Raw genomic sequence first — 14,588 nt, forward strand, 5'->3', positions numbered from 1 at the left:
TGATGCATTTTGTAGAAAAACCCATGAAGGCCATGCTCTTTTTCCTTTGATTTCATTGATGATGCATTTTGAATGAAGATAGGCAATGTAGAAGAAATTCAAGCTTACATTGTAAAACAAGACAATGAAAAATTGTTCCTGGCATGAGAGCTTGATGCTGAATCAGTGAGACTCAAAGCACTGGCAGGCATAAGTAAAATCAATATGGAAGCAAGCTGCCTGGCTTGTTGATGATCTCCTAACTAAATGACATACTCATCAACTACAAATTAATTCCCTCTGCATCATATCCTCAGCACCTGAATTCCCATTCCCAAAGAAAAGGCTTGCCTGGAATTATTCAAGCCAACGATAGTGGCCATTTAAAAACATCATCCTGTGATTTATTTCTATCGTAAAAAATCAAAAATAGGCACTCACCAATTACGTCCTCTCTATCTGCAACCTGCCTGAGATGAGATACATAGAAATCATGGGCACCTCGTTCAAATGAGAAGAACAGAGAAAAAAATGTTAAATGTGCACCTTGTCCACAGGGATTTTTTCAGAAGGGCCTTCTAATGTAAGACTGTATTGTACTGTCTTAAGTTGTCTGGGGCAATAGCACTGGCCTTGCATTTTTACGTACCGGAAAGCCCTTCCATCAGAATGCAAACACCGTGGCCAGATAAGGGGATAATGGGGCTTTGGAAGATCTGTCATTGTGTCAGGTAGAAATCAAATTGGGTTGGGACATTGCTAAGAGAATGGGAGGAGATGTTGGATGACACAAGAGAATCGGGGGTCGCAATCAAAGGTGGGCAGGGGCTCTGATGGAAACATGCTACAATGGTTACGATTTTAATTTGAAAGGCCCTGTGCAGGAGGCAACATCAGACTCCAAGGTTTCGGTTCTCTAAGTATTATTGAAACGTGCCTTAAACTGAAAACAAAGATCAGTTTCTATATGAATACATCTCTGTGCAATGGCCATGCATATGGAAGCAGCATGCAGATATGCATTCTATGCCTCTGAACTGCAACCCGCAAGTTTGGGCACTTCAGCGTTAAGTTGTTATGTACAGAACTCTCAGGAGCAAATTTGGGAACTTTAGAGTGCACAAGTACAAAGCAATTGGTTTTCCAAATAGATTCTACCATTTAGTGTACATTAGCAAAGGACTATTCTGAATATTTTGCTTAATTGTAAAAATGCCTTACTTTATCTTGTGTGAAGGCTTTTATGTGCATTGAGCAATATTAGCAAATAATGGCTGTCAAGCAGTTCTTGGTCAGAGAGGTGATGACTTGCATATAGACTAATGCTTTCTGGACACTCCCTCAATTATGCGCTTTAATCGATGTTCAAAAAAATCCTTCACTCTGCCAAAGGAGTAGCCCCCTATTTTGCACTGACCATCTTTTCCAAAATTAATCTAAATATGGAAAGGAACGTCATTCTAGGAATTTCATAAACAATTGAAGCCCAGTTCCATTTTTATTGGAGTAATGGAATAATATTCAGTTATGTAAGCAGCCCAGCGCCCGGAATGACAGAGATGCTGGGTAAGGGATTTGGATAAAGGAGTGAATAGGAAAGGTGATGAGACAATGAATCTCAAGGTTGCAGGCTCCATCCCATCAGGGGTCAGTTGAGGAAGGATTGTGAGCTTGAACAAAGGAGAATTCCCTGCCCTTCTTTAAATAGGACCATTTTCTTTCATCTGAAACGGGAACTCCGTTCAAGGTCACATCCAAAAGACAGCTTCTCTGACTCCCACAGCATTCCATTGAAGTCCAGATGACGTGTACAAGTCCACTGCGAGGTCTGAATCACTTGATTCTCAGTCAGTCATGAAAAATGATAGCCTGGTTAATTTGGCACAAAATTAAGAGAGTTTTCCTTTTGATATTTTTACAATCTTAACTGACAGGCTTTGGAATCCAGGCGATGAGGAAATAATTTAAGATAATTATCTAATCCCAGCCTAAAATATTTTACAGTAAATAATTTCTAAAAAAACACACCAACACTACACACAAGACAGGCACCACTTTCTTCTAAAATATTAAATTATATTGCTAGCGAAGGAGATTGTATATTGATCACTCCACATTTGTGCCATCAACCATTCAAAGGAGAATCTCTTCATATAAAAAATAATTTGATTGCCAGGAGATTCTACCACAAATCTTCATTTGAAGCCATAAGTAATAGTGGAATTATTTCTCATCTTTTGTTGTTCATTATTTCTGCATAGTGGATCATTTAAATGAAGATAATCTGTAGTGCCTGTTCAGCTGGACTTAAACTTGTGCAATTCAAATTGAATTAATACTACAGGGATATTTAACTGAATTACAATAGGCAACACACACGCCGTGATCAGTCTGAAGAAGGGTCTCGACCCGAAACGTCACCTATTCCTTCGCTCCAAAGATGCTGCATCACCTGCTGAATTTCTCCAGCATTTTTGTCTACCTTCGATATTTCCAGCATCTTTCTTAAACAGTTAACCCATAACGGTAGTTTACAAAATGGATGAATGAGAGAAAGTAGTGATAAGCACAAATTATTTAATGCGACACACTGAATATAGCATGAACTTAAAAATAATCTGAAAAGGTTTTATCTGTATGTTGATTAACCAGTGATAGATTATTTTTCTTTTCTATCTTTCTTCAATGTTCAAATGAGAAAAAGGGTTGGAAAAAGTAAAGAGAAGAAATTACTTCCATTGTTGTGAGGGCCGTGAACAAGGGATGGATCATCTAAAACAAAAGTGCATGGAGATTTCTTCTCTCAGAAGGGAGTGGCTCTCTGGAACTCTCTCACTTGATGATGTTGGAGGTCAGGTCATTAGAAATATTTAAGGTGGGGATGGCAAAAATATTTTGAAGATTGCGGAATTGAGGGCAGAAAACATATTCTGTTCCTCATGTCAGATAACACGGAATGCATGGCTTCTGACCAAGCTCTTATGTCACATTATTCAACACTTCATAGACAGTTGTGAGAATCACAACCATGAGAGAGGGGCAAAGGGCGAGAGAGGGAGAGAGGGAGAGAGGGAGAGAGGGAGAGAGGGAGAGAGAGAAGGAAAGAAACAAGGGGAACAAGAAACAGAACAAAAAACACAACTGGGAGGAGAAAGAGGGAACCAATCTGGAAAAGAGTTGAAAAGCAAAACATGAATCATTAAGGGGAAGGAAGGAGGTGCGAGTAGGAGAGCAAGGGAAGGGTGGTGGTGAGAGTGGGAGGGAAAATGAAAGGTCTGGGTGAGGCATAGGTGGGAGAGAAAGTGGAAGGAGAGAGAGGAATATAATACAGGAGAAAAAAGAAAGAAACTGGGAAAGGGAGAGAGTTATCAAGAAAGAAACCAAACCTAGCTGGAAGACAGAAAGGGAAATAAGGAAATACAAACTTGGAAGGCAGAAAAATAACTGCTGAAAAAAACAGTGGAAACCAACAGGCACACTTGGAGGCAGACACATAATCAGGAGTGAATGAGCACATATGGCACAATAGTGAATAACTATGTGTTTTGAAGTAGATTTGGTGCTTCCTTCTGAGAGTTTTGTCTTATTCCTTGAAACTGTGATTGTGATGGGGTATTAGAATTTACAATTTGAAATTTGTTTGGTTTTATAACGCTCCACATTATAAAAATCCATACAACTGTATGAATATTTTGACTACAAGTTATTTCTGTTGTAGTGCATATATAATGACAAATAAATTGTATTGTATTGTATTGTATTGTATATGGCTTTTCTCATTGTGGATAATACAGCGAGAAATATTTTGTTCAAACATTTCTTATCCTTTGAAGCCCTTTGTGCTTAAATTTAAAAGATAATAATATTGGTCATCATGATACAAAAGTAAATATTTTCTTTGGGGCCTAATGACACTGAGCCACTCAACTCAGCAAACATAGTAACTTTTATAATGACTGGGAAAATATTACAGTCAAATGTTCACTGATTTAACATCATATGAGGTGTGATATGATTAAACGCCACATGATCAAATCATCTGGTTTATATTAAAGAGTTGCCACCCTTAATGCTAATCCAGGGGCCCCTAATGGACACCAGTGCTTCCCCAGCACAATCAAAACAGTGTTTTCCCAAAAGCTTGGTCGATATTACTTGTCAACTATTCAGTCAGGTCACTCCAGAAATTGTGGGATCACCCACACCAACAACTCTCACCAACTTCTATAGTTGCGACTGATTGCAATTCCACCACCACCCTTTGCTTCCCTCCATGCAGCCAATACTTTTAAGTCGGCTATTTCTCCCTGGATCCCATGTGATCTAACCTTCCAGCTTTCTTCCCAACCAATTGTTCAAGCGCTTTTGATTGCAACATGCGCCTTAATTTAGTTCAACAAAGAAACTGACAAGTTACTAAAGAACCTGCAAACATACATGCAAAACTTTATCAAAGACCTTGTTGAAGTCCATATTGACACCACACACTTAGAACATAGACCCAGCAGGCCTTAGTGCTCATAGGACAATTGTTTGGCGAAACAGTCGCCCAGTCTTTGGTCACGCCAACACAAATTAGACCACTTCAGGAACATTGAAGGTAATTGATGTGGTTTGAAGAGGTGCATGTGAACTGCTGCCTCACCTGGATGAGTTGCTGGGTTCCCCGTATAGAAGTGAGGAAGTACCTGGAGAGGCGATGGGTTGGGTGGGAAGGGACAAGTGAACCAAAGAGTTACAGAGTTGTGTTCTTTATATAAAGTGGAAAGGAGTGGGAATGGGAAGATATGATTGGTGGTGGGATGATGTTGAAGGTGGTGGAACAGAATTCCCTTTTACCTTTCCCCCTTTGTTTTCATCCCCCTGTCCTCTTCCACCCACATCCATCCCTCCAGCTTTATATTTCACTTCTCCTCTTATTTGACACCCTTTGGTCTCCATAGTAGAGCTGCTGCCACACAACGCCAGTGACTTGGCTTCGATCTCGACCTCGGCTGCTTCCTGTGTGGAGTTTGCATATTATCCCTGTGACTGCATGGGTATTATTCCGGGTGCTCCTGTTTCCTCCCATATCCCAAAGCCTTGTGGGTTTGTAGGTGAATTAGTTACTGTAAATTTCCCTCAATGTGCAGAGAGTGGATGAGAAAGTGGGATAACAGAATTAGTGTAAACAGGTTTTCAATGGTCAGAATAAACACTATAGGCTGAAGGGCCTGTTTCAATGCTGTATCTCCAAATTAATGTAAATGTTTCTCCTCTAGCCTTTGTCATTGACTCCACCCATCCCCCTCCCCCCTTCACCTGCATCCACCTATCAGTCTGAAGAAGGGTTTCGGCCCGAAACGTCACCCATTTCCTTCGCTCCATAGATGCTGCTGCACCCGCTAAGTTTCTCCAGCATTTTTGTGTACCTTCCACCTATCACTTGTTAGGCTTTGGCTCGTCTTCACTTCCCATTTGCATATTTTTATCCCCCACTCCAATCAGCCTGAAAAAAAGGTCCTAACCTGAAACATCGCCTGCCCTTTCCCTCCCCAGATGCTGCATGACCCCCTGTGTTCCCTCAGTCCTTATCTTTGGCTCAATGTATTCAAATTAATTTATAACTAGTCAAAAGTTCTTTCTTCCTTGGTCACTGGCACGACTCTGTTTCTCGCACTAACCTGCCAGTTGGCCCGTTCGTTGTGACGGAGAAGATGCGTTGGAAGAAATAACTCCTCCGAATAGTGTTAATTCCGTGGTCCCTCCAAATGGTGCAATGCTGGAGTTGTTCTCATCTGGACCCAAAGTTTTAGCTGGGGTTGAGTGGGATTCTTGTGGTCCTTCAAGACCATAACGTAGATTTTGCGTACTGGACAAAATGCTGCTGTCTCCACCTTTTGTTTTCTGAGACGAGTCTTTCAGCTTGCTTTTACTACTGCCCATTATTAAACCTGCTGAACAAAAACTATAATTAATAATTGTCATAATTGGTTTCTTCGATCAATAATTCACAGATTAATTCCATTTCCTTTGCTCAAATGAATAGCTGCTATTTTTAACATCAGCATTTATGAAAATAATAAAAATATTAAAATAGATGTAATCGTAAAATTTCCCACTGCAATAATTAATCTGTAGTTTCACATGCCAGTGCATCAGGAAATTGAATTATTCACCAATTTCTTTCATCAATTGATATAAAGTAACATCAGTTCATTTTTATTGAGCATTTACCACAGTAAAACAAACCAAAATGTTACATGAAGGCATAGTCCGAGGAGTATATGGCAGAGTGGTCACATTACTGGAGTATTAGTCAGAATCCAATGTCCAAAGGCACAAGTTTGAATCTCCCTTTGCCCTGGGCATTTCAATGTATTCCAGGATATTTTTTTAAAAACATTGTATCAGTAGTGGTGATCACAAAACTTTCAAGAGTAGTATATAAATGGTTAATTAACATCCATAGGGACTATTCTCATGTGGTCTGGTTTACATGTGACTGAAGACATACTAATTGATCCTTAATGGCAACCTTAATCCAGGGGCAATAGGGATAGGCAATAGACGTCGGCATTACCAATGATATCTGTACCTCTGTGCATGCACAACTTTAACAATATTTGAGATTAGGCAAACTAAGGCAGATAAATAGAGGTTTGATCAAAGAGCTCGATTTAATCCAATGCTGAGGTAAAATAATGGTGAATTCACTTAGCCATCAATGAATGTTTTACAAAAATGCTGAGAATTGTAGAGTATAAGATCAGAAGAAAAGTCTCAATTTTTTTTGTAATATAATTTGCTCTGCCCTACTGGTCCTGCTCTGCCCAAAATTACGTATTTTGATTACCACCCACCTTCCATCAAGAGTTCAGATTGTTATTCTTGTGGTAGATCACTACTTCATCTTCAGTTTTGATACATAAAAGTAATTGTCTAGATGCATTGTACATATGATGTCGTCAAAGTTCTCTTTATTCAGTCTTTGTAATGTGGGTGTATATAATTTGAAATATGCCACTATTTCTGTGTTTAACTCCCTTAACTTAATATGTTCTCTTCTTGGTGTTTCCTGTATGTGATTCTCTCCATCTTCCCCGTTAAAAGTTAGTGCACAGAAAGCAAATTCTAAAATTCTAGTGTAGGAATGAACTACAGAGGCTAGTTTACACTGAAGATAGACACAAAATGCTGGAATAACTCAGTGGGATAGGCAACATATCTGGATAGAAGGAATGAGTGATGTTTTGGGTTGAGACCCTTCTTCAGTCTTGACTCCAAACATCACCCATTCCTTGTATCCAAAGATGCTGCCTGTCCCCCGTTACTCTAAAAATTTGAGTCCCATGTCCCTCTACAGCCTGAAATTCATCATTCATTTTAGAAATATGTAGATTAGAAACACTTTAGTATGTCCCAGAGGGAATACCAAAAGAAAAGGAGATAAATGTTTAATGTGGAGAAACTACTTTAATAAGTTAAGTATATAGACAGGTGTTTGACGTCACTGAAACAGATTAGTGAACTCAAAAAGACCTTTTGTTCTTCTTGCCAACATTACCTGTGACGCCTTCTTCAATATAAAACAAAATACCAATTAATTTCCTTGGCTCAGCGGCTTTGATGAAATACTCCCTGGACATCAAATTTGATAAAATCTTCCGATGGAGTAATAATTGGTGGAGAGCCATGAGGAGAGAGAATATTAAAAGATATTCCCCTCCTTTGTATAAACTTTCTGCAGTGCACTTTCCAGCCTCTGATCTACAATCTATCATAATTTCTCAGAATATACTAAGCTGCTAAATGACTTCTTGTCCAATATTTGTCAATGTATTCCCTTATTCCCAACTATTCCAAGTTGTTCTCTATGTTCTCTGGGGAGAAGGCAGGCACGGGTTATTGATTGGGGACGATCAGCCATGATTGCAATGAATGGCGGTGCTGTCTCGATGGGCCGAATGGCCTCCTCCTGTACCTATTTTCTATGTTTCTATGATCATCTGATCCAAATCCAATGGGTCCTAGCTACATATGTCAGGTTTCAACCTTTCTACTTTTTAAAAGATTATGAATAACTCCTCGATCAAGATGGTGGACAGGTGCAGCGGATGATATACCAGTGGGATTTTGGCTTCCTAATAAGAACACCAACAAGGTGACTAATTCCTGTCAATGTTTAAAGAGCATCTGCAGCAGATGGCTGTTTGACAGCCAATACTTTACCGTTTAAGAAGAAAATTGGGGTTTGAGTTTAATAGAAATACTACTTGTAGCATTCATACTAGGTAGGAATACACTTAAATCGCCTTGCATATCCAGAAATAAAAATACATGTGAAGATAGTGATTAGGCACTTGTAACAAGGAAAAATCACAAGTGGCACAACTGGAAAAATATAGCAACAGAACTTTACCTCAAGATCCTGGAGACCCACATTCCTTCCACCATTGGTGGCTACTTTAACATTAAATAAAAAGACAACCAGCAGGTAGTAAGACTGACATAGGATTTATGATTTATAACAAAGAGTTTTAATTGTAGGTCTTGCTACAACATAAACCCATCAGTGAGAAAGGGTAACATTATATTGTTTCACATCAGTACATTATTGGTCAGTGATTAGAGGAAAGAATGAAATGGAATGCAAAACATGCAGATTCTAGTGGATAAATTGCCCATCTAATAAATGGTAAAGGCAGAAGATTGAGAAAGGTTTAGATTCCTGAGGCTTCCTTACTGATTGCATGAATCTATCCTTCAGAAGATAGATACATTACACTTACAACATTAACTGTATCTTAAATTGAGATTCACAAGAACAAGGAAGCAAACAATATGGTAAAAGAGGCAATTATATTTAATTATCATTGCGACTAAAGTGAAAAGGAAGACCATGAACAAAAATAAAAGGCGAAGCTAAAGGTTAGCTCTTCTGCTGAAAAATTGCTGTGTAATGATGACACATTTAAGCATACTGAAATAACTAAAACAGTTTCCTGGGGGAACTCTTCACTCTAACATAGCAACACACAGAAATTCAGCCAGACCACAGCAGACACAAAATCTACCCCTCCAACATATAGTCATGGATCCTACAGCGCAGAAACAGGTCTGACATTCATTGCATTAAAGCTCAGTAAGAAAAGCATTTCACATTTTACATATACTATAAATGTGGCTGACAGAAGCAGACTGAAGGAATACGATACAGTGCTGAAACACAAGTCTCATCTCAACTTGCATGGAAGATCCCACAGACCTAACCAAAAGGTATTTTGGTCAATGTACTTCCTTCAAGTCAACACATTATCTGTGTGGTTTTACTGATTATTGGAATATAATTATTAATGAAATGACTACTATTCACACTTGTAACAATTACTGTTTGAAACCAATCGTGGCTTTGCAATGCACTGTAGATATGATAAAGTAAAATATACATTTTTTTCATTTTCAACCTTTGGATATGAAGTGCCCTTTGACAGATGCAGGAATCCCTCAATACTGAATGGCCGATGTTATAATGAAGTAATAATGAACAGAATGTAGAAGCTAATATAAACAAAAAGTGATGGAGTAACTCAGTAGGTCTGACAGTATCCCCTGGGAATGTGGATTGGTGATGTTTTGGGTTGGGACACAAAGGGGTGACATTGAAACAGGAGATATGGAGTCAGTATGGATAGAACTAAGGAATTGTAAGGGTAAAAAGACCCTAATGGGACTTATCTACATGCCCCCAAACAGTAGTCTGGATATAGGGTGAAAGTTGAATCAGGAGTTAAAATTGGCATGTAGTATGTGGCATGTACTGCTACCGTTGTTATGGGAGATGTCAACATGCAGGTAGACTGGGAAAATCAGGTTGGTGTTGGACCCCAAGAAAGGGAATTTATGGAGTGCCTCCGAGATGGATTCTTAGAGCAGCTTGTATTGGAGCCTACCAGGGAGAAGGCAATTCTGGATTTAGTGTTATGTAATGAACTGGATTTGATAAAGGAACTTGAGGTTAAGGAGCCATTAGGAAGTAGTGACCATAATATGGTCAAGTTTAATCTACAATTGGAGAAGGAGAAGGGTAAATCGGAGGTGTCAGTGTTACAGTTGAATAAAGGGGACTATGGAGCCATGAGGGAGGAGCTGGCCAAAGTTGACTGGAAAGATACCCTAGCAGGGATGACAGTGGAACAACAATGGCAGGTATTTCTGGGAATAATACAGAAGTTGCAGGATCAGTTCATTCCTAGGAGGAAGAAAGATTCCAAGGGGAGTAAGGGGCGACCAGGGCTGACAAGGGACGTCAGGGACAGTACAAGAATAAAAGAGAAGTACAGCGTAGCAAAGGTGAGCAGGAAGCAACCCAGGGTACTTATGGAAGTGGCTCTAGAAATCGTGGACGCATTGGTAATAATTTTCCAATGTTCTATAGATTTAGGATCAGTTCCTGTGGATTGGAGGGTAGCTAATATTATTCCACTTTTTAAGAAAGGCGGGAGAGAGAAAACAGAGAATTATAGACCAGTTAGCCAGACATCGGTGGTGGGGAAGATGCTGGAGTCAATTATAAAAGATGAAATAGCGGAACATTTAGATAGCAGTAACAGGATCGGTCTGAGTCAGCATGGATTTACGAAGGTGAAATCATGCTTGACTAATCTTCTGGAATTTTTGAGGATGTAACTAGGAAAATGGACAAGGGAGAGCCAGTGGATGTAGTGTACCTCGACTTTCAGAAAGCATTTGATAAGGTCCCACATAGAAGATTAGTGGGCAAAATTAGGGCACATGGTATTGGGTGTAGTGCTGACATAGATAGAAAATTGGTTGGCAGACAGGAAACAAAGAGTAGGGATTAACTGGTTCCTTTCAGAATGGCAGGCAGTGCCTAGTGTGGTACCGCAAGGGTCGGTGCTGGGACCGCAGCTATTTACAATATACATCAATGATTTAAATGAAGGGATTCAAAGTAACATTAGCAAATTTGCAGATGACACAAAGCTGGGTGGCAGTGTGAACTGTGAGAAGGATGCTATGAGAATGCAGGGTGACTTGGACAGGTTGGGTGAGTGGGCAGATGCATGGCAGATGCAGTTTAATGTAGATAAATGTGAGGTTATCCACTTTGGTAGCAAAAACAGGAAGGCAGATTATTATCTAAATGATGTCAAGTTGGGAAAAGTGGAAGTACAACGGGATCTGGGGATTCCTTGTTCATCAGTCAATTAAAGTAAGCATGCAGGTACAGCAGGCAGTGAAGAAAGCGAATGGCATGTTGGCCTTCATAACAAGAGGAGGAGTATAGGAGCAAAGAGGTCCTTCTGCAGTTGTATAGGGCCATAGTGAGACAACACCTGGAGTATTGTGTGCAGTTTTGGTCTCCTAATTTGAGGAAGGACATTCTTGCTATTGGGGGAGTGCAGCATAGGTTAATTCCCGGGATGGCGGGACTGTCATGCTGAGAGAATGGAGCAGCTGGGCTTGTATACACTGGGATTTAGAAGGATGAGAGGGTATCTTATTGAAACATATAAGATTATTAAGGGTTTGGACATGCTAGAGGCAGGAAACATGCTCCCGACGTTGGGGGAGTCCAAAACCAGGGGCCACGGTTTAAGAATAAAATGTAAGCCATTTAGAACGGAGACAAGGAAACACTTCTTCACGCAGAGAGTTGTGAGTCTGTGGAATTCTCTGCCTCAGAGGGCGGTGGAGCCAGTTCTCTGGATACTTTCAAGAGAGAGCTTGATAGGGCTCTTAAAGATATGGGGAGAAGGCAGGAACGGGGTACCGATTGGGGATGACCAGCCATGATCACATTGAACGGCGATGCTGGCTCGAAGGGCCAAATGGCCTCCTGCACCTATTGTCTATTGTCCCTTCCTCAGACCCAAAACGCCACCTATCCATGTTCTCCAGAGTTGCTGCCTGACCCGCTGTGTTACTCCAGCACTTTTTTTTTGTAAGCTAGCATCTGCAGTTCCTTGTTTCTAGAATGTAGCAGTAAATTTGCATATAACAAGATGCCACGAATTAAAGGAGGTAAGTGACCAGCTAACCAGGGGGAAAAAAAATAGGAACAGCATCTCTGAAAGTTCCAGTCAGACTGAGTAAACACTGAGCAATCAGGGCACAAATAATGTATAACTTGTATTTCAGAGAAGAAAGATAAGATTGCAAATTAAAGAACAGTAATGAAACAAAGAGACAAAAGATTGCAGATGCTGGAATCTTAAGCAAAAAAAAACAAACTACTGAAGGAACTCAGTCGGTCAAGCAGTCTCTATGGGTAAAATGGACATGACGTTTTGGGTCAGTACCCTTCATCAAGGCTGGAGGAGAGAGGAGATAGTTGGCAGAAAGATAGATGAGGTGAAAGGGTGTGGCAAAATCTGGTAAGTGATAGGTGGATCCAGACAAGGAAGGTTTGATTAATAGATGGGAAGGTGGGGGAGAGTTCATGTTCATAAATCATAGGAGTAGAATTATTCCATTTGGCCCATCAAGTCTACTTCACCATACAATCATGGCTCATCCATCTTTCCCTCTCAATCCCATTCTCCTGCCCTCTCACCATAACCCCTGACACCCGTAAAAATCAAGAAACTTTCAATCTCCACCTTAAAAAATATTAATTGATTTGGCAATGAATTCCACCCTCTGACTAAAGAAATTCCTCATCTCCTTTCTGAAGGCTTGTCTTTTTATTTGGAGTTCATGGCCATTGATCCTAGACTCTCCCACTAGTGGAAACATCCTCTCCACATCCACTCTATCCAGGCCTTTCACTATTCAGTTGGATTCAATACAAGATATGAGATTACTCCATATCCTTCTAAACTCCAGCGAGTACAGGCCCAGTGCTGTCAAATGGTCATCATATCTTAACGCAATCATCCCTCAGATCATTCTCGCAGAGAAAGGCAGAGGTAGTCACAAAGGCTGGCAGTGATAAGTGAATGACAAAAATGTTGCAGATGGTGAAATCTGATAAGAAAGGAAAGTACAGAGTGAAATGTACAACTGGAGTTCAAGCCTTAAACTGACTAGGCTACTGAACATTTGCACTCCCACCATTAGGGCGAGCTAGAGCACCCAGTTGCAAGTCACTTCAATTCCACTTCCCTATCCCACATGGGCCTGTCTGTCCATGGCTCACTCCTTTGCCAGAGTAACGCTATATGCAAAATAGAAGACCAGCACCTCAATTTCCACTTGGATAGCCCACAACTCAACAGCATGAATCTCCAAGTGATTAGACGCAACAGGACGCCATTTCCTCAATTGCCATGAACCTGGAGTACGTTTCTTTTCCAATTCCCACGTAATGCAAACAATTAAGAAGCTAATTTCCCAATTTTCTTTCTAAATTGTAATTTTAAATTTGGATTATATTAAATTATGATGCAAAGTAATGCAAGGGAAAGGAATTCTCTACAGTTGGTTTGAACAAATTGACACAAGTGGGCAGCACAGTGGTACAGCTACTGCCTTACAGCACCCTGGTTCGATCCTGACAACGGGTGATTGTCTGTACGCAGTTTGTATGTTCTCCCCGTAACCTGCGAGGGTTTTTTCTCGGAAGCTCCGGATTCCTCCCACACTCCAAAGACGTACAGGTTTGTAGATGCATTGGTTTGGTATAAATGTAAATTGCTCCTAGTTTAAGTGTGTGGGGATTGCTGATCAGTGCAGACTCGGTGGGCCGAAGGGCCTGTTTCCGTGCTGTATCCCTAAACTAAACTAAAAAGAATGCTGAAAAATTAATCCAGGTTTGGGTCACAAAAAATGCAAAGATTTACTGCGTATAATTACTTCCTCAGTCAATAGACCTAAAGGCACTTTATATGACTCATAACTCCTTCAGCTGTAAATTATGTCAATATTAATATGCACAGATAATTTTCTCCTAAATGCAAGAGAAGTTATAGTCCACACTATCACCTGGTATTGTAAATGCTGACTATCTATAGCATTTAACAAGGATTATAAGGGCTTGGTTCAAAGAGCAAACAGTTTGGTGTCAGTTAATACATCTTGGAAATGTTCCAGTGAGTCATGGAGGGAATTCAAGCTGCCTTTTCCTACAGTTATAATCAGGATTTACAAAGAACATCATGAACAGTCTGGTCTGGGAAACAATGCAAACATGAAAATATTAATCAAATCTTTGTTAGTATTTGACAATTTATGCTTCACAACTTTATAAATATATTAATAATATCTTTGTCAAGGTTTTCACTGGTGGTAAAAACATTCACATTTGGTTTTACGCCTTTGAAAAATGTATTGCCTGGGGCTGATGTAATTAGTGCTCGTCCTGCACCTTGTTAGTATCTTGCACAATCTACCATGGGCACTGAAGAAGGGTTTCGGCCCGAAACGTCGCCTATTTCCTTCGCTCCATAGATGCTGCTGCACCCGCTGAGTTTCCCCAGCAATTGTGTGTACCTACCATGGGCACTTCCAGGAGTTCACTACAAACAGATGTGAAAACACTTGGAGTCCCACAAAGCAGTCCCTCAGCATCATTAGCAGAAAGATGCAACACCTGACATCTACCTCGCTTTATACTTCACTAACTCTGAGTAGACTGTTTCTCACCTCATTTCATACCAAAGCAA

The 14,588-nt window shown here is 40.2% G+C and overlaps 1 protein-coding gene across 4 annotated transcripts in view; it reads right to left on the bottom strand.

Moving 5' to 3' along the window:
- Positions 1-14,588, bottom strand: part of src (SRC proto-oncogene, non-receptor tyrosine kinase) — a 141,092-nt gene that overhangs the window by 66,382 nt on the left and 60,122 nt on the right. For 3 of the 4 annotated variants that reach the window (XM_033041659.1, XM_033041662.1, XM_033041661.1), the window contains exon 2: positions 5,643-5,912. In XM_033041659.1, the coding sequence (XP_032897550.1) occupies positions 5,643-5,904 (262 nt within the window). In that variant the 5' untranslated portion in view covers positions 5,905-5,912. Of the gene's footprint in view, positions 1-5,642; positions 5,916-14,588 lie in introns of all 4 variants that reach the window. The other variant, XM_033041660.1, reaches the window with a different exon arrangement.

Source organism: Amblyraja radiata, chromosome 23 (genome assembly GCF_010909765.2).
Source record: "Amblyraja radiata isolate CabotCenter1 chromosome 23, sAmbRad1.1.pri, whole genome shotgun sequence".
Lineage (NCBI taxonomy): Eukaryota > Metazoa > Chordata > Chondrichthyes > Rajiformes > Rajidae > Amblyraja > Amblyraja radiata.